Source organism: Protopterus annectens, chromosome 10.part0 (assembly GCF_019279795.1).
Source record: "Protopterus annectens isolate FY-2018-M chromosome 10.part0, PAN1.0, whole genome shotgun sequence".
Classification (NCBI taxonomy): domain Eukaryota; kingdom Metazoa; phylum Chordata; order Ceratodontiformes; family Protopteridae; genus Protopterus; species Protopterus annectens.
Genome location: NC_056744.1, coordinates 1,590,395,717 through 1,590,421,018, shown reverse-complemented (window position 1 = coordinate 1,590,421,018; position 25,302 = coordinate 1,590,395,717). Strand labels below are relative to the sequence as shown.

Below are 25,302 nucleotides of genomic sequence, written 5' to 3'. Positions count from 1 at the left end.
CACTCATATCATGATCTTCAATAATGCATACCATACACCTGTCCATCTTAACAAATTTAATCCATACCATACACCTGTCCATCTTAACAAATTTAATCCATCTATAAGTCACCTTATTGTCCTTTTTGTCCTATATACCATACACCTGTCCATCTTAACAAATTTAATCCATCTAGTCCTTGAAGGGACTTAGCCCATAACTCCGTGTATTATTGTCTGAAATTGAAGCTGCATGATTTTGATGTTGTTTACTATGTTTTATCTATGTTTGTCACCCTACTGAAAACTGAATATTATACTTATCTCTAAATGTTTCCATTGTTCCTAATGTAGTTATACTCTGCTTTCTGGAGCTTTTCTCCTAGGGCCTCCGCTAAAAATGGACATGTATCCAGTCGGACTTTACCAGTAAATAAATGTAAAATAAATAAATAAAATAAAATAAATCTAAGTCATCTTATTGTCCATTTTGTCCTACATACCATACACCTGTCCATCTTAACAAATATAATCCATCTAAGTCATCTTATTGTCCTTTTTGTCCTAATAAAGAAGCTGATATTCTACATATCTTCTGGAGCTGCAAAAAAGTTTATAAACTGTGGTTTTCACTGAGATTTCTCTTAGAAAAAACAAGCTACTCAAAATCTACACTATCATGGGAAACAGTGATACTACATATTTTCAAGATCAATAATAATAGCCTCACTAAACATATCACTATAACATTCTGTGCCTTATTAAAATTTTACATGGCCAAAAACTGGCTGGACAGAGCCAAACTTAATTGCATAGAATACAAGAACATGGTAAAAAACATGCATTAGCTAAGAAGCTGTATACCAAAAGTCAAAAGAACTAGGCATATTATCAGAACTACTGTAAAGCTTTAATTGATATTTTATCATGAAGGGCAAAGTATGTGAATATACGTAAAGTTATTAAACACGCTCTTTAGTTAAAAGGAGTAACAGCATCAACTAAGGTGACATTTTTGTAAATATGCATATAACGTATAGTAGTTTAGATTTTTTGTGCATCATTATGTTGGTGTTATGCTTCAAGATATACTCTTATTGTATTAATATAATGTATTGGTCAATTGCTTTACTATATTCATGCCTCATGACTGAATCATAACACAATCATAACTTCATGGTAATCCTTTGTTGTGAACTTCAGCTAATTTGAATTTGTTTTCTTTTTATCACAGTATCTGAACACCTAGCTTAATAACTTGGTAGTGTTATGCAAATGGTAACATCAACAACTTATATTGTACTGTATATCATTTTTTATTTCAAATTATGAAAAAAAAATTAATAAAAAGATATTTGAGAAAAAGTTATTTTGGACGTCAACTAAATATCCTATCCTAATATGATGATCTGGGAATAGCCACACCATTTACATGATCTCCCCTGTTTCATGAAAAAGGGGACTTATTTATATAGCGAGCTCACAGAACTCTTATGGTAAGAAAGTTTTTCTTTACTCCAAAGTTGTGTGATCTCAGCATATTTAAAGATGCAAATATATGAGGGTGTGGGGAATTGCCACCTGTAACAATGTTTTTTTTTTTTTTTTTGCTATATTCATTAATTTTATTATCAGCTTTGTATTTTCATTTTTAGTGGTTTCACTTATTAGGGGTTTTTTTAGCCATAGATCAGAAACCTTAATAAATCCATGAAGAGGAGAAGATGTATGATCTTTTGTTGTTCTAATGTAAAATGAGAGCATCTTCAAGACAGTGACAATTCAGTGAGTAAAAAGAACATCACCATGTTTATTATGATCTCTAGTTATCTCAGGCATGGAGGGGAGTTAGAATATCTGAGCTCTATAGCTTGAATGTACCACTTGAGCAAGGATGACCAACTGGGCAGTCAGAAGTCTGCAGTAGCTTGTAAACCATGATTAGTTAGAGCAAGGGTGACCGCACTGGGCAGTCAGAGGTCTGCAGTAGCTTGTATACCACAATTAGTTAGATACTGACAATACCTTAAGACTCAGGTCAGGAAAGGGGCAGTTGGTTATAACAGATTAGTTTTATATTCAGAGTTAGAATCAAATCTTGATATGTTTTAATAGGCTCTAAATATTTTATGCACTACTTGTTAACCAGGATGGCCCCTCTCTACAAAGTCCATTTACAAAGGATACCTGAAAAGAATCCACCTATATAACCTAAAATATAAAACTGTACTCACCTTAGAAATTTAGTAAGTCTCTATTTTAATGTGCATGATGAATCAGCTATTAAGTACATTTCAAGATTACACATCTTGCAAAATGAAGCAATACACAAGAGAAGAGTTGGGTCTCGGATCTCCTACATAATCTGATCAAAAAGCATTCAACAACATTTGGTACAAAAAAAAGCAGGGTACATTGAATTCAGACTATTTAAAAGTAACCACAGGGATTCAAAGTAAAATACTATAAAGTATTACAGCAGTCAGCATCCTTGTTACTTCATTCATGTGATAGATAAGTTGGTCTTGCATTACACAATGATAAAGACTTTAACAGTTTTACTTCTGAGATGTATAAATGTCAGTCCCAGAATAATGAGGCAGATTGTATGAAAATGGAGACATATATTCTATGTCATGGAGTATTCCCTTCTCTTCTCCCTCTAAGGTATGGTAATGTCAGAGTTAGCATATAAGCAGCAAGAGATACAAAACAAGTTTAAAGGAAAATAGCAGTTATCAACCTTTGTGGTTCTCCTTTAGTTTTGCTGTATTTTTCAAATTCCAGGACTTGAAGTTATGGGTGTTAGAATTACAATAGGGAGCCAATCAATCAAGAGGTTACCCTATGCAAATGCAAAGCGTGGCCTTTCAGGTCATAACTGATCGCAAATCACATGCCAAAAAAGAAAAAAAAAACACAAAAAAATCTTTTTACAGGGCATGGGGGCAGGCTCTCCTGTACCTCCCAATTTGGGGACAAGCCCCCCATACGGCCTGAAATTATACATACCAATTCTATGGTCACACGACCATGAGGAAAATGGGGGGGAAAAGTACATTGTCTACTCGCACAACACAATACACTGTGGTGAAACTCACTGTGCCATTAAATTCTCGACCTTCATTCACTTAGCAAATGTAGCAGTGCAGATTCACAGGTAAGTCTAGTAAAGACATTAAAATGATGTATGCTTTGAGTACAAACCTGTATTCTTTAGTTCTTGGCCTGTTTTTCAACAAAACAGGGGCAAAGTACAAAATTATTTATTTCTTTATCCTTTGTTGACTGGGTTGACTTGGGTTAGTCCCAAGAGGCTACTGCCTCTTTTTCAGAGGAAACCTGAGGTGGCATTTATTCTTCTAGGGTAGTTTTGGCCAGGTTATTGAGGAAATTCCCTACTCTTTAGAGGAGAAGAAGTGAAACACTCTCTGGAGCAGCTATGTGGCACTGGAGGGCTCCTACTGCAGTTCTAGGAATCTGTAATGGAAGAGAGTACAACACTGCTAGAAAGAGGAGCAGGAGAAAACTTACTGAAGAAAGGAGAAAGAGATGAAATAACTGTTACAGAACTGGAAAAAGGAGGACTGGAGACACAAGTGCTAATAAATTTGATGAACCAGGCAGAGCCAAAGGAAGGAAAAGCTAGATGGAGTGACATGGCAGAGAGAACATTGCAGATAGAAGAAAGTGAGAGATTGCAAACATAAACAATTGCTGGTGAAGAGGAAAACAATACGGTAGGTGAAGTAACCAGTTTTCAGGGTTTACCTCTGCAATAATTTTTTTTTATTCCAAAAAGAAACTGAGAGATTGAAGATGCAAACAACTACTGGTGAAGGGAAAGCAATGGATGTGTTCTTGGCTGGTGGAGTAGCCAGCTTTCAGAGTTTACCTTTGCATCAGTGCTTTCTGCAAGAAAGAAGTTATGCAAATGCAGCAATGCAAGGAAATGCAGGAAGGAAATGAGAGGAGAAAAGCAGTTGCAATTTTCTTAACAGACACAGAAAATATGTCCAGTGGTAAAAATAAAAAGTAAAGATGACAGAAATTTGAACAGGTATGACATTATGGATAGTATTATTTTGTTACTAGGATTTAACATTAAAGACATAAGAGCAGTAATTCATTTGGGAGCTGAAAACATTTGTGAAGTGAGATTTGAAAGCTTTAACTTGCTGGAAAAAATTATGACTGAAACTGAAAAAGGAAATGCAGTAGCACTATGGAAAGATTATTTATTTCAGAGCTTGGGACTTCAACTACAAAAGAGTATAACTGTACAGTTTAGGATTTCAGATATGGAGGAGCATGAGTTAAAACTGTATTTCTTTCACTATGTGGTAAAGCACATGGAATTTAATAAAAATGTGATAAAAAAATGTATTGACTGGGTATTGGGAAGTGTGGGTAACAATGGGTGTTAAGGATGGGAAAATTCAACATATTTCAAATACTATAATAATAAATGGTAAGACAGGATTTGTTAGGTACTGGGACCAATCCAAAACATGTCAGTTCTGTGGGGATGAAAATCATTTAGTATAAGACTATAACAAGTGAAGGTGTGACTAATGCAGGGTGAGGGGACATACAGAAAAAAACTGTAAGACTTTTTGTAGAAAATGTAAAGCATTTGGTCACTTCTGGTTTGACTGTCATATTAGAAAAGGAAATAGTAAAAGAAGAGGAAAGATCAGAAGACATATAAACAGTAGAAAATGTTATTACAGAAGATGCTGAAAGAGCAAGTGGTATGATAGAGAAGAGTACTGAAGAAAGGTTAAACAATGAAGAGGTACTTGGAGAAGAACACAGTTCAAAGTGAGGTTATTAATACACAGGAAGATAACAGATTTGCAATTTTAGAAAGTGAAGAGGAAAAAAAAAAAGGGAGAAATTGAAGCAGAAGAAGAACAAGAATAAGATAGTGAAAAATCAATTAGTGGGACACTTAGAAGAAGGAAAATAAAAATAAGATCTGAAGTAAAACATAAAAACAGAAAAAGATAATATTGGAATTTTAGCATTAAATGTGAATAGCATTAAAGTGATATAAGAGGTTTGGGGTAGTGGAATGGTGAAAAAATATGAAAATAAATGCTTTATGCTTGTTAAATGCCAGATGTAACAAATAATAAAAAATAAGTATACAGCCAGTATGGAGAGACAGGAAGAGTAGTGATATGTGAAATGAGAATGAGACAAAAATGTATAAGATTAATAGTGATTTATGCATGTATTAATATGACAGAAAGAAAACAGTATGAAAAAAAAAATTTAAAAGTTGTGTTAGTATATATGGCAATAGTTATGGTAGGAGATTTTAACTGTAGCCTGAGGAAAGAAAGGGTAAAAATAACACAGGAAATTAAGATGTTAAGGGATTTAATACAATTTGGAGATTAAAAAGTGTGAAAGAATAAAGAATGGACATATAAAAGGGGAATTTATGAAGACTGAAACTGATGGCATAATTTATTCTAAAGACATGAAAGAAATAATGGGGACTACAGATAGCAGAGTATTCAGATCACAGAGCACTATGGGTAGGATAGGGGAAGACAGTGGAATCGTAAAAGAGGGAAACGGAATTAAGAGATTAACTAAGAAGTTTAAAAGGGAGGAAGAAATTATAAGAGAGAGAAATGCCATGGAAAGATCATATGACAATGAGACAATTTTATAAAAATTGGATGCAGTGGTGGGTATTATATAAGCAGAAGTATAAACATACATTTTGAAGTGGAAAGAAAAATAAAAAAGAAATAGAATGAACTATACAGACATTTTATGGAATTATGAAAAAGAAATAGAAACAAAGAGATGACAAAATAAGCAAAATAAAAAATGTAGAAAAGGAATGGAGAAAAAGTAAAAATGATGTTACATAGGCAAAGATTCTTTCTGAAAGGACAGGAAGAGGAGGTCCCTCTGTTTAGGAAGTAAATGAATGGATGCTGTGTTGGATGGCAAAGGAAATATAGTATACAAACAACTAGATATTATGGAAGTGGTAAAAAGTTTTGCAGAGAAAGAGGAAATTAATATGCAAGAAGAATGGAAAGTGAAAAATATTTTTAAAAAAATAACATTTTTAGAAAATGCTATTACAACAGAAGAAATAGAGAGTGTGATAAAAAGCTAAGACTGAATCAGCAATGAATAAAGATAACGGAGAAGTGTTTTTAAAAATATTAAATGAAGGAAGGTATAATAGAAAAATACATATGTAATGGAGGAATAAAATTTATTAGAAAAAAAAAAGAATTGGAAGCCCATAACTCTATGGAATACTGGATATAAAATATTTATGAAAATACTACAAAAATGAGAAGGTATTAGATGAGGTAGTAGTAGAAGAGATTTATTGTATAAAAGGAAGAGGGGGTGAAATGAATGCTGATTCTTAAGTTCATAGGTTCATACTAGGCTAATGACCACCAAAGTGTTTGTAAGCATAAAAAACAAACTATAAGACACTGTGCAGGGACCAAAAAACTAGCAATGATGAGAAACTCAAATAAAACTTTAATTATACTTGGAAATTAAAAACATAAAATGCTTAACAAAACACTTAACTTGTTCTCTGATGAAGTCCCAAAATTTAGCATAAAAAATGTGGTGATTAAGTTAAGCATTTTGTTGAGCATTTCATCTTTTTATTTTTGAGGTATAATTAAAGTTTCATTTGAGTTTTTCATCATTGGTGATTTTTCCGTCTCTGCACCTCCACAGTGTCTTAGATTTTGGTTTGGAGAAGTTGCTCTAAACACTGGATTCCTTACATATAATTTTTTGTGGTTTGGTTGTTTACAAGCATAACTATGCAACCCAACACACTTTTGTCTCAGAGTTCCTTGGACACCTGTATAGGGATGTATGTTAGTAAAGAGGTAGCTACAGGTTATGTATGGGGAGCATGTTCATTTGGGGATATAGCAAAAGAAGTCAAAGTAAACTTTATTGTCATTCAGATCAACAAGTGCAATGTATCACTGGATGAAATTTCATTGCTTTAGGCTTATGTCCATTGAAAAACAGTTTTCACAGATGGGTGAAGGAAGCATATAATGGAAAAAAATATTGACAGTACAGATATAAATACATACATAGATAACTTACCCACCACCATTTTTAAGATAGGATAGCAGCATAATGTAATCCATAGTTCCCATACTTATGCAAGTAATAATTTAGTTCAGAGTGCATAACTTAGATAAATAGAATAATTTAATTCTACAACAGTAAAGACAAAAGTAGACAGAGAGATGCATTGTGGCAGATTGCAGAAGCATATGGCATAGGAGAAAATATTAATGTTATAAAGAAATGTTATGAAAATGTGTGGGTGCAGGTTATAATAAATGGATCAATGGAAATAAAATAAGTATTAAGAGAGGAGTAAAACAGGGAGACCTGATGAGTATGTGCTTATTTGTATTAGTAATGAATGCAGAAATACAAACGTGTATATAAAATGAGGGTGGCAAGATGTGAGATGGAAGGAAATTTTTCCTTACTGATATGCTTAATATTTGTAGATGGTTTAGTTCTAATAACAATAAATGAGGTCATAATAAGGATCAAGAAGGATCAAAAAGCTGTCCTGAGGTTAAGCAAAATGAGGTATAAGGGATTTGGTGTAATAAAAAAATGGAATATATTTCACAAGAAATAAGTAAAGATCTTGGGAGTGATGTTTAGTGAGTATGAACATGGAGAGAGAGATACTGGAACAAATACAAAATGTTTGTTTTGTAGAAAAGTTTTTATTTATCATTTCAGGAAAAGGCATGTATTCTAAATATGTATGTATTCAGAGAAATAGCATATTTAAGGGGAATATATATATATAGATATAAATATATGGATAGATATAGATTAGATATAGATTTAGATATAGATACGAATATAGATATATATGTTTCTCACTGAAATGGAAAAAAGAGTCATTAGAGATTTTTTTTTTTTTGCTTTATTTTGGGCCAAAGCTGAACCTGAAAGGAAGAAGGATAATTTATAATAAAAAAGAAGAAAGTAGTTTGAATTTGAAAAAAATCCAATGATGCACTTAGAATCACTGAGTTCATTTTTGGTAAAAAGAAAAGTAAAAAAAGACAAAAAGAAATAGATAAGATGTTATTTGAAAAATACAAAAATGTATGGAAAGAAAAAAAACTGGATAAAGAAAACAAATGAAACAAAAAAGGGACAAGATGGGAGAAAAATATTAACAAAAAATGAAATTATGTAAGTTAAAAGTAAGTGGCCAATGAGAAAAGAATGTTGTAATAGGATTTTAGAATTTTTTGAGGTGTATTCATGGAAGGAATTAAAAGAAGATTAAAGAAAGGCAATAAAAGAAGAAAAAGGTTTGAATTTTTTTATGAAACAGAGGATGTTTTGTGAAAAAAATTATTAGATGGGTTACTGTGAAAAGGAATATGAAATAGAAGGTGATGGAGACAAGAAAATGTTTTGACCATAGTAAATATGAAACAACAAAACATTGTTGCTTGGATTGCAAAAGGAATAAAATATTTTGAGAAGAGTTTAAAAATAACTAGATGGGAATGGTTTAAATGTATAAATATGAATCTGATATTATATGGGAAGTATGATAAAGTAAAGAAATGTGATATTGATAATTGGGATAAAGTATGTCAGTGACAATATGAGTGCTATTGAAAAAAAGATATCAGAATGTGTTAAATAACAAGAAAATTGAAGAGGATGATACATTAGCTGAAATAAGATAGTTGTTGAAGAAAGTTTGGAGGAAAGATGGTAAATATAAAAGAAAAAAATTAAAGAAGTAGAACTGTTTGGTTAAGTTCTTTAATGTTGATCACTTGTCCTTTTGTGTTGGTAATTTGAAAACAATTTTACGTATGAATGTAAAAAATGATGAGTGTGTTAATAATTGATTTTGAAGTATTTATATAATATAGAATTAATGTAAATATTACAAAGCATCCTTACTCATTTCAATAGGTGCCATGAGATCTTTTACATCCATCTGAGCTACCACTAACTCAAGCAGATAAGAACTTGGACTGACATTTCCTCTGAATGCCCTAAACTGAGGACTCTATTTATTTATTTATTTATTTATTTCCTTTGGCTGCTAAACAAGTAAACATACTAGATATGTGCCTCTTTTCAGAAATGATCTGTGAGCACTCTCTAGTAACTGCCTTGCTAAGAAACACACAGTAGGCAAATGACAGCTAAGGAAATGAAAGTTCCAAACTATAGGATAAAGGTTGCTAGCAAATTATAGGTTTAACTTCTGTAGCAAACTGCTAATATCATTCCAGGATGTGTGAGACAGACTCAGCTACTCACTCTTCTCCCCTTCTCAGGCCTTCTAACACTCCAAGCCACTAACTGCACTCGGGTCATCTGGGACATATTCTGGACTTCATCTGTCTGTGTCAGAAGGCTAGGTAGAATTGAAAAGAAAATAGGAGGAAACAGCCAGATATATTGACAGTTCAAGACTTGGTCATGTTACTAAAGACTACACAAAGCTGCAGTCGTAAAAATGCCTGCTGAATAAGAATATTGCTCTAATAGGACATAAAAAGCCTATGACACCTTAGCAAAGAGTTAATAATATAAAATGGTTTATCCTGGTATAATTTGGTTTATAATACCAAAATAGAATGGACCCCATTGCTATATCAGGGTGTGATCAGAGTTCATGAAATTAGTATTGTTTCAGTCATTGATGTTAGCCAAAAGTGTACTTCTCAGCATCTGCAATATGCCCAGAATTACCTTCTTCTGTAGTTCATTTGGAGTTTCATATATTGGTAGCATGTTTAAGTGTGATTGTGAATTATGGTTACCACCTGTCAGGAATTTTTCCTGACAGTTAGGAAATCAGGGTCTGTGTCAGGAAATCTGGAAATCAAGGTCTTTGCCAGAAATCCAGTTAAGGTTAAGTGCTTGAAAGGTGTTTTGAATCATTTAGAGAGTAAACACATTTCTGAAGTATGTTTTCTGAAGTGCTTATTGTTTCACTTGACTTTCCATTGCTGTGGCTTATGCTGGTATGTGTGTCTACATAGGGGGATATTGAAGTGTATGTAAATGTATAGAAGAGCAACAAGTTGGCCATAGTATCTTTCACTTTCCATCCCAGTAAAATATTGGCACTGCATGCAATAAATTTCTCTCTTTGGACATCTAGGTAGAATGCATGGGAAAGGAACACGTGGTTGGTACAGTGGCACAGTGAGTAGTATTAGCCATCCCATAGTGTGGCTTGCTTCCCTGTCTGACTTATTGGCTGTATTTAGTCTGAATGTTCTCCTTGTCTCTGGATGTTTTTTTATTCAGGTGCTCTGGTTTCTTACACTACCCCAAAAACATGCCATAAATGGATTGATAATCAATATTATTCCAACTGGCCTGTAGAAAACATGGTGTGTGTGTGTCTTGCACAGAGGTGGGCATAGAGATTACTATAATTTGTGTGGGAGCTGGGGATACTGCAGTCATTATTTCTTTAATATTTCTCTCAATCAAACTTGCAATATGTACGTAGAAGGTCATTATAGATTGTGTGGGTGATTGGGACAGTGTGGTCATTATTTATTTAACTTTCCTCAAACATCACACCTCACAGGTGTGCACAGAACATCACTATAACTTGTCTTGGGTCAGTTCACTGCATAGGAGCAATAAGTCAGAATGAATTACTCTAAGTGTTATTTGTTTCACTGTCTACAAAATTGAAGCAGAATGTATATATCGTCTTCACAAGTGAAAGTGGTTGCAGATATATATATATATATATATACGTGTGTGTGTGTGTGTGTGTGTGTGTGTGTGTGTGTGTGTGTGTGTGTGTGTGTGTGTGTGTGTGTGTGTGTGTGTGGCTATCTTGTGGAGGTAGTGGAAATAGACAAGCTGCATATATATATATATATATATATATATATATATATATATATATATATATATATATATATACATCTGATATCAATGGGTTAAAATATGGTGTGAATAATTTGTTCTTTTAATTTTATCCTAGTTTGTCTTCAAGATGGTGTCTGCATTTTAGGATTAGAGCTGAGGAGGCATGTTGTGAAGATGTATGACAGCAGCAACTTGAAATACATAGCTATGGCCATTTGTCCTTTTTCATTCATCTCAATTAAATGCCAGGGGGTTACACAGAAAGTATCGATCATTTTTATGGCTAGGGAGGAAGGCAGTAATTCCATATATGATTTATGTGCCCTCACAAGCATTTCTTCTCAGTTTAGTGGTAACTACTGTATAATCAGCCTAGAACATTAAACCTTGGACATAATGTATTTTTCCATGAAAAAAAGTTTGTTACTCTCTTTAGTCATGATTTTGTGTTCATCACATCAATGGATCAGAGCTTGTGGGAAAAAGAGGTGTGGCTTAATTGTTAGAAAGTGAAAGGATGGAAAGATGGCAACCCTATTGTAAATTATTTTTTATTAGTGCTGTTGGTCCTGCTACTATTGGAACTGTCTGGGTATCTTTCCTCCACATCACTCTCATTTGTACTTGGCATTTCCTGGAATTTATGACTTTGTGTCTGTCTGTTAGTAAGATACTGTAATCACTAGGTGTAGCAATTTCAATTATCAAAGCTACTTCTGCCTTTCTTTAACTACTCTATCTAGTTTTCTTGTATCCATTTTTTTTATTTTTTGATCTGTTCTACTTCTAAACTGCATTGTTTGCACAATCTACAGTGCAGCACTCTTGCCACATTACTGTGTCTTTCTATGTGCAAGCTTTCAACCATGAATCAGAACTAGCAATGTGATGTGCAACTAAAACAGTTCTGTTTTTTAAAACCTACATTTGTCAGTTTCTCTCACTTGTTGTATAGACTTTATAAACCAATGTGTACGTAGTCCACTGTCTTGGTCAGCTATTAGTAGCCTTTCATATTTTGGTTTGAGTTCACTTCTCCTTAGCCATTCTTCCATCAAAATCTTGGTCGACATGAAGTTGTTCCAGAAATCTCTGTACTAGCAACTATGTTTGTAGGCTTTACAATATTTTTTCCTTCTTATTTGATCCTTTTCCTTATCTTGTTTCTTTTGATTCACATTTTTGTCTATTTCTGGTTTGATTTCTTTTCCTCCTTTGTTGCAAAATACTTCTGCTAAGCTAAATAAAGATGTCACCTTAGACTTCTTCATGCTTTAGGAAATTCACCATGTTTGGATTTGATGAGGTCAGCAGATATATATATATATATATATATATATATATATATGCAGTGTCATGACTACAGATCTGTATATGTAGTGAGTTTCGAGGAGGCCCATACTTCCTTCAGAACAAGGTTTGTATGATCTTGGTATGCATTGATTTTTAAACTTCATTTGATAAGCATGAAGCATTTTTCTCATTTTTGTGTCAGACTGGTTCAACACTTTTGGGGCCAATCATTAACACTAACATTGTTGTCAGAACAGAAATACCAAATTGATTTATAACTTAGAATTCATTCACAGATGTCAAAGCAGTTTTCAGTATAAGCTTTATTCTTCTGGAATATTTCTTACTGAGCTTTACACTCATTTGTTCATGTTTTATTGTTGACCCTACATCTATTCCCAAGTATTTAAACACTCCCTCCGAATCAAGTTCCTTTATGTTGCAGTTTTCCTTTTATAAATGTTGCTTTTGTAAACTTAAAGACCAAATGTCGTTCTTATACCTAAAAGAGTTTTAGCCATTTGTTGTTGTGCTTTCAAATTCTTGTCTGTTGAATGATACAATTTTAAATCATCCACAAATAGTAGATGAGATGTCTTTACACAAGGCTGGTTTCTAACAGATTATAATAAACAACTTACTTGGCTAAGGGTACGACAAAACAGTAGTAATGACAGAATTTTTATTCCTGGGATAATAACTTGCTTTTTTGTCATGGCTTATCTTCAAAGTATTTTGCCACTGTATTATAGTCACTGCAATTTAATTGATCAGAGTAGGGTGTGTCTTATACAGCTGTAAGCATTCCATTAACCATGAATGTAGAATGCTACCGAATGCTTTTTTTGTACTCTTGCCATACCATGCTTAGATTCACCTCCTTTATACAACTCTCTGTTATGGCTTTGTTTAACAAGAAATACTCCTCTCTTCCACATGACTTCCTTTTATTACCTTTTTGTTCTTTTGACATAACTGATTTTTTTTCTACGTGACTATAAACTCTGTCTACATCAGTTCCAGAATATAATTTTTATCTTGTCAGAAGGCAAGTTATTGCTCTACAGTTTTTAGGATGGTTTGCAGGTTCACTTGTAAGGAGGAGCATCATTTTTCCTGTTGCTTACCAAGTCAGTGTTCAGGATGTGCATATAAGTAATTCTTACTTAAGGCTAAATCTTTGTGTAAAGATGTTAATACGTTTAGCCACAAGTTAGGCTTTGTTTAGCACCTGGGCTTTGGGCTTTCCAGTTAGGAGCCTTTCTTTATTTTGTCTCAGTTTCTGTGGCTGTCAGTACTTCTCATTTCTCACATTAGAGCTCCTTACTGTTTAATCTTCCTTCAGCATCTTTGTTATGTTCGGCAGGTCCTCAGAAATACTTCTCCAAAATGCACCTCTGTCTTCTTGTTTCTGTTCCTTGCTTTATTACCAAATTCTCAATAAAACCTGTTTCAGGTAGACAATGAATTGGTTATTTTATACTTTTCCTTTCTACTCATTCACATACCTTTTCATTTTTTTCTGCCTATGCTAATATTTTTATTTTATTGCTGGAAACAGTATGTGATAAATCCTGATCTGTTTTGATATTGTACATTGTTTTTAACTGATCCTTCTTTCTAAGGGTTCTTGATAATCTGTTCCTTTTTCTGTATTCTTCAAGTGGTGATACTTGTTGTCTTAGTTGCTTTATAGTTTTCTTTATTTGATGTTTCCATGGTGGCATTCTGCTTGTTACCTTTCTTTCCCCTGTTACTCTACATGTCTATGGCAACACTTTATCTTTTATTAGTTTAGCAGTGCAATAGTATATCCTATTTATTTGGTTATATCACATGATTTCTCTTAATAGTCCTGATTACTGTGTTCATATGTTTCAACAGTCTTCTAATGTTTTGGGTCTCATTTACTGTTGGTAAACTGTTTCTTCCATCAATCTTAATGTCGATCCCTATTTATTAAGTCAAACAGATCTTCCCTTAGACAATTTCTTCTGGACTGACAGCATTTTCTTTACCATCTGTTTCCTCCGAGTCTTCTAAAGAAGGTCTCTAAACATTGTTTGTGATATATCCTATTCAAATGCATCCTACTTCATCTGCTGCTCCTTCATATGAGGACCCATTGGTCCTGCATACCTCAACATTGCTTGTGTCAGGGTTGCCACGATTTCCTGCACCTTCTCTTGCTATAAGTGGACTTTTGTATCAGTGTCCTACAAAAGGCTCCATATGGCGTATCTTCTTCAGGTGCCACCCTCTCCACCTGTTGCTCCTTAATCTGGAGACTCATTGTTCAATCATGTTGTGACACTACTTGTGTTGGAGTCTCCATACTAAACCCTTCACTTTACAGACATTCCAGCACTTCAGTTTCTATTTATTTAGCTTCTATCTTATTAATTATCTTTCTACATTCTACATTATGAAATGTTACATTTTCAGTTGCCTTTGCCTGTACTTCTCTTCAAATATCTTTGGAGCTGCAGTTTTTGAGTTGATTAGTTTGACTTCCTCCTTTGCATGTATATGACACCATATCAGTTTTGTGGTTTCTGTGGACTTGTTCACAAAAGGCTCTAAAAATTCACTTTAATAACCATTAAAAATACAATTAATTTAATTAAGCAGTTCTGATGAAGTCTACAATGTAGATGAAAGTGCTTAATTAAATTAATTGTATTTTTAATGGTTATTAAAGTGAATTTTTAGAGCCTTTTGCGGACATTTTTGGATCTGAACACCCCAATCAGCGGATTTTTTGTTTTTAATTCATTTGGTTATTATCGCTGACTTTTGGACTTTTTATTTGTTTCTGTTGACTTACTTTTTCCTTCTACCATAGGTGGCCAACTCCACCCCCCCCCCCCCCCCCCCAAGCCAGGCAATTCATGTTTTCATTTCAAAGGTCAGTGCACAATAATATAGCATACCTGACAGAATATTTATAACATTATATAATTAGAAAAAAAGGAAAGGTAACATTTTGAAATACATGCCTTTAAATTTTACAGATGCATTCATGTTGTTCATCTGTTTATAAAAGGCAACCACAGTAACTCCTCAAGGAGACTAGTGATGCATCAAAGTTGTCTCTGTTTGATTTTTTATTATTTTTTTATCTTCTTCTATCTGTCAAACATCAGCTCCCTGACACTTATTTTACACATTTATTCTTCACAGTGGACAGAGCTGTCACCTGCCTATTCATTCCTCCATGATTTAAGACTCAAGTGCAGCGCTATCATCCAGGCAAACACAAGGTCTCCCCATCCACCCCCAGGAGTTTCTAGTAACTTTAAGCAGCATCTGAGGGATACTGCAGTTACCAGTCTTTGGGGCAAGAGGACGAGCTTCCCCTTATGACTGCTTTCTGAACCACATTACACATGACAGCATGTCTCGCCAGCCTGGATTCTATGGGCTAGAACACCCAGAGCTCCATGAGCCAAGCTGCCTTCCTACTCCCAGGATGGGTGACTTGTATGCCACTGACTACCATCCTCCCACACTGCTACCTCCAGCCCCATTTGTTTATCTGAGTCACAATTAAGGCTTTATCCCTCTGGGCCATGGAAGTTGGACAGCTGTTTGTATTTTACTGAACATCCTGACAGCCATTACAAAAGTTACATATAAGTCGGTGAAAAAAAAATGCTGGTAAATCAGTAATGAAGGGGACAGTGTAACAATCTGTTTTGAGTAGAAAAGAAAAGCTGGAACTTTGGTAAAATAGTGTCTGTAACATACCTGGTATAAGTGGAGGTGGTGGCCAGATATCGATGAATGGGAATCGGACAAAGGTAGGTGCCCGCTGGCACTTTTCTGCATCTCCTTCTTTGTCGATCATGTCCACTATTTCCTGCACCCAGGTCGTACCTACAACAGCAGGGTTAAGAAACATGGACAAAGATAAATAACCACTCAAAACTGAGCATTTCTCTATTATTTTTAAATAATCATTTTCTCTAGTCTTGCTTTTGTTATCTTCCCTACACAGTGAAACCCTTTCTAATCCTTGGTGGCATTTACACCTTGTCTTCAGCACTAAAATGCCATTCTTTCCTCCTCTAAGCTAAATTTGTAGACTTTATTATTTCCATATCTGGCTTGTTTTCTACAGTTTAAAGACTCTAAGATCAAGCCAACAGACAGCTAAACCTACTTACCTACTAGAGAACAGCAGTTGCCCTAATGTTTCCTTAACCACAAAGTCAGCTTGCACTTCTGCCACCTAGTCTAAGGTCTCTATGAGTCCTTGCATAAAAAACAAGCAAGGTGTAGGGTGTTATTTCACATTTAGGTATATATTTTCTCCATAGCATTTCTCATTGGAAGACTTTCTTATTTACTGCATACATTTAAAGTCAGTGGCTTAAAACTGTTGTATCAGCACAGACACACACAAAAAAAAGAAAAACATGCAAATGGTAATTTCATTCAGTAAAAAAAAAAAAAAGTTTAGAGAAGAATATATATAGTGAGAAAGACTGGAAGCTAGTTTTGACTGTCTTACAATTGTACACAACGTACCCAGGACAGAAACCCCTTCTCCGGAGACATTTGCAAGTTTAGCTATAAACTTGGCTCTCCCCTTTAGATAAAATTGTATTTGTTTTGACGTCTTTATTTTATCATTTGTAAGTTCTGTGAAAAGCTTTAGATCAACAGTTATGTCTATTTGCAAAGGCATTGATTGGTGTGAAAGAACTTTGGAAAGAAAGATGCAATGAAAAAAATCTCATGCATTCATTTCTTCACATTTTTGTGCACAGGCTATGCACATTTATATACAGTCATTTCTTTAAATTTTTGTGCACTTGCTGTGCTTTTTTACAAAGTAAAGATGCAAGAATCAACATTCTTATTTTTTAATCTCATTTTAAGAAGTAGACTTTTTTGAGGAGTGAATATTAAATAGTACTATGTTGTATTTTAACAAATGTTTCATCATATTTGACAAAAAGATGAAAATATTGCATTTGATTATGTCTGTTTGGACAAACTGATTACATTTTTGTTTGATGAACTGAAGCAGTTTAAAATTCACTTGATATTACTTTAACAGCAGCTTTATTTAGTGCATTAGATAAGTTGCAGGGAGCTAGTCAGCAGCAGAGAAGATTAGATAAAAACCTTTATTTCACATTTCTCTTCAGAAAGCATAAAGTATGACTTGCAAAGAATGCCAGACAGAAATGCTCCGATACTGAAATATATAGCCATCAATGACCGATTTGGTCATTCATTGGGCCACCATGACTGCATAACATTAGCTGAAGGGTAGCTTAAATCCATCAATTTATGGCCAATTCTATCAAGTTTAAAGTTGGAATTCAGGGGTTATCAGAGATGAAAACAGCAGTGGAACTGATAGATCTTCTTCTGACTTCACCCTGTTTGCTTGTTATAGGATTAAAGAAGAAAGTTACGAAACCGAACAGTTTCTCTGAGGATGTTATTTTTTAAAGAAGCTGATGGGTACCTCAGGAGGTACTAAAATCTGCCATGGGAATGGCTGGTGAAAGGAAATTGAGCATATAGCAGTAGAATCTGTTGTGACCTGGGTTGATGAATGGTCGCACATTTGTGTATCTTTCCCTGTGAGATTGCCAAATATTCACCACCTCTGTGACAAAGAGATGTAAAGCTCTGACTGCAGCTTAGGCAACCAGCATTCAGTTAGCTGTCCCAGCAACTGAAAAGTCATATGGGAAGTGGAAAGGAATGAAGGAGTACAGCCCAATCACCTCTCTTGAGAAAACAGGGGGCACACACCCAGGTAGGATTGTCCTTGGTAGAGTCCAGGGTTGTCAGCCTGCAGTGCTTTGTGGCAGGTGGTGGGGTTGGTTACTGGATACATCTTCACAGAGGAGAAACTACTCAGCCTGATCAAGCCATTGCATGGCCACCTGCTGGCAGCTTACCTATGTATGCACAGTGGAGTACGCCAAATTGTAACAAACTCAAACCACCTTTGATGGCTGCCTGGATGATGTCACCTCTCAGCTGACCTTCACCAGTTAAGGGGAATGAAAGGGTCAAATGGGATGGATGATCAGGCAGTAGGAGAAAAGTAAGGCAGAAGAAAAGACAATACTGAATACCAGGAAAACGGTGGGCTTTACAGATTTTGTATTAATGGAATAGGCAAATGTAGTCCTTGTACCATGAAAACCATTTTTAAATAAACAAAAATAAATAAAAGCAGACTGTGATTTCTATATTGTGCTAAAAGAAATGCATTTACCGCATACAACGTTTATGCAGCATTTAGTGAGTATTGAAGAAAGCTAGAGATGTCCCACATAAAATCTTTTGGGAAGGAGAAGATGATCTGTGAATAGCAACCACATTAATTGAAACTAAAGAAAGAAGAAAATGAGAATGAAATCAGAGGGGTCGTTTGTGATTTTTATTAGAATTTATATGCATCTAAATTAAAGGGGCAGCTAGTGGTGGATGTCAACTCAGCAGCAGAGGTAATGTTTTAACATCTGTAGATAGGCTGAGTTTGAATAGGCATATATAGTGCAGGAGGAGGAGGTGGACAGGGTGAGTAACAATCTTTAATACAATAAGGTACTGGACCCTGATGGCTTTCCAGCAAAATTTTGTAAAAGAAGAAAGGAAATGGTGGTGCTACACAATATGGAGATGTTTAATCAGTGGGACAGGATGGGGCAGCAAAGCATACCAAGCAATCAAGCTACCATTTCTGTTCTGTCTACAAGAATGGAAGGAGAGTAAGAGTTAGGGTTAAGTAGTGACTATTGCCCTATTCCACTTACTAATGATGATAAAATCATGGCGAAAGTGCTGGCTAGCAGATTAGATGGTCTGCTTCCCAGGTTGATTCAATGGGGCCAAATTTTTCTTGTAAACAGTACGGATATTGCAGACAACTGGTGGGAGGTATGGGCCTTTTTATATGTGAACCAGGGGAAAGGGTTATGGCAGGTATGATGTTTTTACCCTAAAAAGACTAAACTACTGCTATTTACTCCAACACAAAAACCTACTCCACTTCATTTCTCTATTAAATCCAAAAATGGCACAGTCATATCTCCTGACACAACTACCAAACTTTTAGGGGTTACTATTGACCATAGCCTTAACTATGAAACTCATTAATACCACAATAAAATTGATAAACAAAAAACTTGACTCCCTCTACAAAATCAAGCCCTTCCTCACTCCTACAGCCAGAACTACCATTGCCCACACCCACCTTATCTCTACTCTCTTCTATGCCTCACCTATATATACTAATCTCTCTAAAACTAACCTGAACAAGTTGACTATCTCCTATAACAGTATAGCCAGATTTAATAACGAAGCCAAAAAAAAAACAGAAAACACAGCCCAGCAAATCAGGACCTGCAACTAGCAGCAACGTATTCCAAACCTGGTGAAATTACTGGCAATAGCCAAAAAGTCTTTGAAACAGACAGTCTTTATTAAAACAGACAAAATGATCCTTTTGTCTGTTTTAATAAAGGCTGTGTTTTCTTTTCTTAGTATAGCCAGATTTGCTACCAGCTCCCCATTTAGAACACACCACTGCCTACATTTAAAACAACTTGGTTGGCTTGAACTGCACAATCGGTTTTTATTTCAGCAACTAATTATCACCCAAAAAATCCTTTATTATCCAGATAAAACAGCAGTTCTTACAGATCTCATCAGTCCATATAAAAATCTTTCTAACCTTCGCTCATCTAATAAACTATTAGTATCTACACATAGATCCAGCAATAAAGCAGGTGACTCCCTTTTCTCTTACACAGTGGCTTAAAGCTGGAACCTACTTCCTGGTGACCTCACTAATATCTCCTCTACTTCACTTTTCAAAAAGAAACTTAAACTTCATGTTACTAGCCGCTGGCTCTGTCCCTGCAGCAACCCTGACTATAACTCTCTCCTCCTGTTACATCACCACGTAACTTTTCCTTAGCTATGCCACCTTATATTCTTTATATTTTAAAGGTCAGTTTACCTGAAAGCTGGACTTAGTTTACCCAGCTAGACTTAATATACACCTCCTGCTTCCTGCTCTACTTGAAGCTCAGCTTCACTTTACTTCTCTCTCTTATTCCTCTTTATATTCTCCTCTGTTACTTGTCTCTTTCCCAACTCCAATTCTAATAATTTCCTTCTTCCTTCTTGTTACTTTCCTTCTATGAAAAAAAAAATTCAAACTCGAAAATAAGGGATGTGGTATTTTATCTGATCTAAACTTTAATATATCTATCACTGAAGTGAAATGCTTTGTAACTGTAATTTGTTTTTAAATGCGTCTGTTCTCTGTGGAGCTTTTCTCCCCGGGCCTCTACTGAAAATGGACATGTATCCAGCTAGACTAGTCCGGTCAACAAATGTTAAATAAATAAATAAAAAATAAATACATTTTAATATAGCCGAAGCTCTTGACTCAGTGGAATGGCATTTTTTGTTTGCAATGCTTAAAGCTAGGGATTGTGCTAACTGGTTTCTCTCATAGATAAAGACCTCGTATGTGAACCCCACATTTAGAGTAGCAGTTAAAGGGGGACTTTAGAAGGATTATAAGATTACCAGAGGTTGCCCTTTCTTCCCCTGGCTTATTTGTGCTAGTTATAGAGGAACCGGCAACTAAGGGAAGGAGAGTATTCGACAGATTTGGATAATATGGATAATCTCCTTTGTCTTCTTTGCAGGTGATTCTGCACTGTTGGCTAGTGATATTTCCAGGGTGTTAGTCGGTGGTTCTAATCATCTCTGAGGCACTTGTCACTGTGTCAGGTTTATGCAACAATGCAAAATCATCAGGAGATGGTAGACGTAGGGTTGATACCAGGAACAAGTTTACATCATTATTTGGAACTCATAATTTCTAGTACACTTGGTAGTACAGCGGAATGAATCTGACTAAAGTTTGTGATAAAATGAAGGAGCTATGCTCTAGGTTTCAGTTATTTAATACCTTGAGTGGTACAACACTGGTGGTGAGGGTTAGGATTTTGATGTACGTCCCCTTCTTGCTACAAAACCTGTATGTTCAGAAATCACATCTTGTGTTAGAGGCTATTCAGAACTATATGAATGCTAGCATGCTGCCAAGCAGTGTAATAAGGGTTTCTGCTGGTATCTGTTATTTACCTAATCTTTATGGGAGGGGTATGTCTTCCCCATCTTAGGATGCATGCAGTAGCATGTCAGCCAGAGGATGGCAGTGGGGTGTGGGCAATGCTTTGGGAGTGCTGGGATACAGGACCATGGTGACCATTGTTTAGGATTTAGCTCAGATTTAGTTCTAATACAACTTACTCTGTATGAGGACTGTAAAGCTTGGGGGGGGGGTTCTAGAATGGGCCAAGGTCCCTCTGATGAGGTTTGGAGTCATCCCTTGGTAAGGCAATGTGGACTGGTAAAAAACAGGGAGATATGGGAAGTTAAATGCATAAAGGTATGGAGCCATTTTGGGGGGTCGTACATTAAAAATATTGTAGAATTTAATACCCTTCAAGTTAGGTATAGGCTCTGTGACCAGAATTGGGTTACTTACATTCAATTGATGCAGATATGGTCAAGCTGTATAGCTCAACTGGAGTCCAGAGGGGAAGAGTCTTCCATGGACTAAGGGGTACAAGGGAATGAGAGGAATGATGTACAAAGATCTATGGGAAAATAAGGCAGGAAGTTGGTGGAAGATAGATGGAAATTGAAGGACAGGTTATACCTTACTGATGCAGAAAGGGAGGGAGCCTGGTATGCTGCAGGGTATTTGAAACAGTAGCCAGTTTATACAGATCAACAGCTTATGTTTCTATTTCAATGGTATTTGACTCCAGTATGACACAGTAAACAGTCATCTTTGGGGGATATGGCTTGTTGGAGATGCTCCTACCCTTGTGTGGACAATTTTCATATGTTTTGGAGCTACCTAAAATGTATGCATGTTTGTAAAGGGTACAGGATCTGTTGTTTGGTGAATTTGGGGTTACTTTGGTAAGTAACTAGAAATTTTGGTTAATGGAAGCAAGGACTTTGATTGGTAACTCCAGCTTGAAATTTATTAGAACATTTCAGGTTCTGTCTAGTACAGTGAAACTGGTTTGTGCCAAAAGATGGAAATACACATCTCGTGTCATGGTAAGGGAATTTAATACACATGTATGCTATCATCTTTGTAGAGTTATGCATTCTTTTAAAGATTTCACTACTTATGATGTGATTCTGGAGGAGTAGAAAATAATGTAAGAACTGAAAGAACGGTATGATCCTGGAAATACTGGAAATAACTGGAACAAAGCTGGAAGAAATGCAATGAAATGTCTTTATCTTTTAATTACCAAGAACTGTGGTAAACAAGTGCTAGTCTTGCTTTTATCTGCCACCTCGTCGTGAACCCTTCAGAATAAAAGTCTGCACATAATATCTGACGAAGGTGGTTTGTTATGTAGTAGCAGCATACAGTCGAGTTAGATGTCAACAATATCTGAATCAAACCTTACTGTCTCAAATAACAGCACTGATAAACTGAAATAAATTAAATTATACTATACCTACATTCTGCGCTCATTATACTGTCATTATTCTCTGTACTCATAATTGTTCCTTTCCTCATGAATGGCAGAATTAATACTAACTGCCTTGCTTTGTGGTCTTTCTGGAATGCTGGATATTTGTCCTGACTTCTGCACTCAGTCATAAGTAGCAAACTTCAGAGGATTGCACTGCAATGACTTTCTGTGTATCTGTCCGAACTTACTTACTGACTTCTGTATCTGAAGTATCATAATACCAAAATCCTGTACACTTCCTAAACATTCTACACGCCTCTTTAACCTTGGTTCTCAAGCCTCAAACCATCCAAACAAAATCTGTTTGTACTTAATGTACCGCGCATTCTTTTAGCACATTTTTATCTTTATCTGTATTGTAGACTGAAGGTTGTTTCTCCGGGGTTCCTATCATGTTGTCGAATATTTACAAGTTCGAACCACATATGGTCGAGACCATATGTTTGAATTTGTAAAAGTTCGAGCATTTGAATGGAAATCTCCATTTACTTCAATGTGGTGCGATCTCGGATTTGGTATATTTAAGTAGCAGGGGGGTGTGGGGGGTGCAGGGGGGCTTGTCCCCCCTGCTTACAAGTTATTGTTTTGTCCATTGTGTAGTTATTTTTTTTACATACTCAAAGTTCTGTAACTTCAAACATAATGCTACAACCATTAGGTGTTCGGAGTTACGGAACTTCGACTATCTAATATAGACCCATTTCTCTGGTCATCTGTATCCTTCACTGAAACATTCATTTTTATTGAAAGCGTATGTAAAATATAAAATGAAGATATATGCCTGCTTTAATACTGTTGCATTTTTAGGCCTACAAAAATAGAATATTGTATTTATAGCTAACAAACTACATTTAAGTGAAACATAACCTTACAGATTTTTTTCTTTTTGTGTGCTACATCTTGAATTAATTCATGGAAGGTCTATTTTAATATTTTAGTGGGTGATCATCAGTGGTACCAAAATATTTATAGTTTTGTTGGGGGAGTGCCATTAGCTGAGCATGTAAAATGTTGCACGTAGTTATTTTTGTTGAATTATTTCTTGTGTGTTTGTTTGTTTTCTTGTTTTGGGCATTATTTTATTTTTATTTTGTTCATTTTATCAAAGCAAATAAAAATGAGTTTAAAAAAGAAAGAAGAAAATAATTCCAACATTTTCATGATGGCCCTTCTGTGCCTGCCAGTAGGAGTGGAAACAATCTTCTGGAAAGACAGGAGCCTTGAAAGCTGTTTTTAGCTTCACCAAGCTTTTAGAGCCACAGTTCTAAGCATAGATGTACAACAGTATATGAAGCTGCTTAAGAACTGCAGGATCAGAGAAAGGCAAATTTCATTTAAGTCAAAAATCTGAAAACTGTTTTTGACATAAAGCTTCAGTGCGGAGAGTTACAATTCTCATTTCAGAGACTAGAATATACCAGGCTATTACTTATTGTATCATACAAATGCGTAGGGCATCATTTTACATTTATAACAAGGATGGTAGTAGTAGCCATTATTAAATTAGTGGCAGAAAATGAAGCCGAAGGGACCTCATTTTGAAATGTCACTTCTAGTTAAGCATGGCAGTTTGAAATGATGTAAAATTATTTAATGGTTATAAAAGAAATTAGTGAGAAAACTGAACAGTTTATGTTGGTTTAAAATTTGAAACCTGAAATGAACACAGTCAGTACTCTCTTGTGGCTTCACTCAGAACACACAGGTCTTGGGAATATGATTGCTAACTACCATATACTGTATTAGCGAACAATTGATCGGGATACTACTTTGCCAAACACTGCAATTTTTGCTGAAGTACATCATGTAAACACAGAGGACTGGCATGCAGTATACATATTGCTAAATGTATTTTTGCTGCTATCCATTTGTCCCAAAAGCTGAAGAATGGTTTACAGTTCAAATTAATTGACAGACAAATAAATTGAATTTTGTTTGGACTGGTAGCCTGACACCTAACGAAAGTCATTTATGGCCGAACGTTGGATTGGTTTTGTTGCATACCATTTGAAAACTAAATAAAATAAAATAAAATAATAAAAAGTGAGAAAATCCTTACCCAGTAAATAAAGCATAACACTGTATAATGGCAAGTGCTCTATAGGAGGTACCTTAGATTGTCAAAGAAGTAAGTATTTAAATATTATGTGGCTAATTACATCTATCTTTTGATATTTGTTTACTGGGGTAGTGCATGGATGAATATCGACCAATTTCAGGCCCAGCTGAGCAGAAACACAAACTAAAAAGAAAAGTAAGCAATAACAGAATAGTCCAGACTAGTTACATACACAAACTGTATATGACGAGCCTTATCTGCAAAGCCATGGAGAGGATCATAATGGACCTCATAAATAAAGACATAGGGAATTTGCAGACTTTGGATCCATCCCAGTTTGGCTTTGTCAAAGGCAGATCATGCCTTCTAAACTTGGTTGACTTTTTCGAAACAGTCACCAAAGCCATTGATGAGGGAAAGGCAGTCCATACAGCCTACCTCGATCTGGCGAAGGCCTTCGATACAATACCCCAC

General features: G+C 35.3%; 1 protein-coding gene across 2 annotated transcripts in view; it reads right to left on the bottom strand.

The window, feature by feature from the left end:
- The window catches only part of LOC122813762 (sulfotransferase family cytosolic 1B member 1-like), a 163,826-nt gene that overhangs the window by 108,462 nt on the left and 30,062 nt on the right, over nt 1–25,302 (bottom strand). For both annotated transcript variants that reach the window (XM_044086253.1, XM_044086252.1), the window contains exon 3: nt 15,955–16,083. In XM_044086253.1, the coding sequence (XP_043942188.1) occupies nt 15,955–16,083 (129 nt within the window). The remainder of the gene's footprint in view (nt 1–15,954; nt 16,084–25,302) is intronic.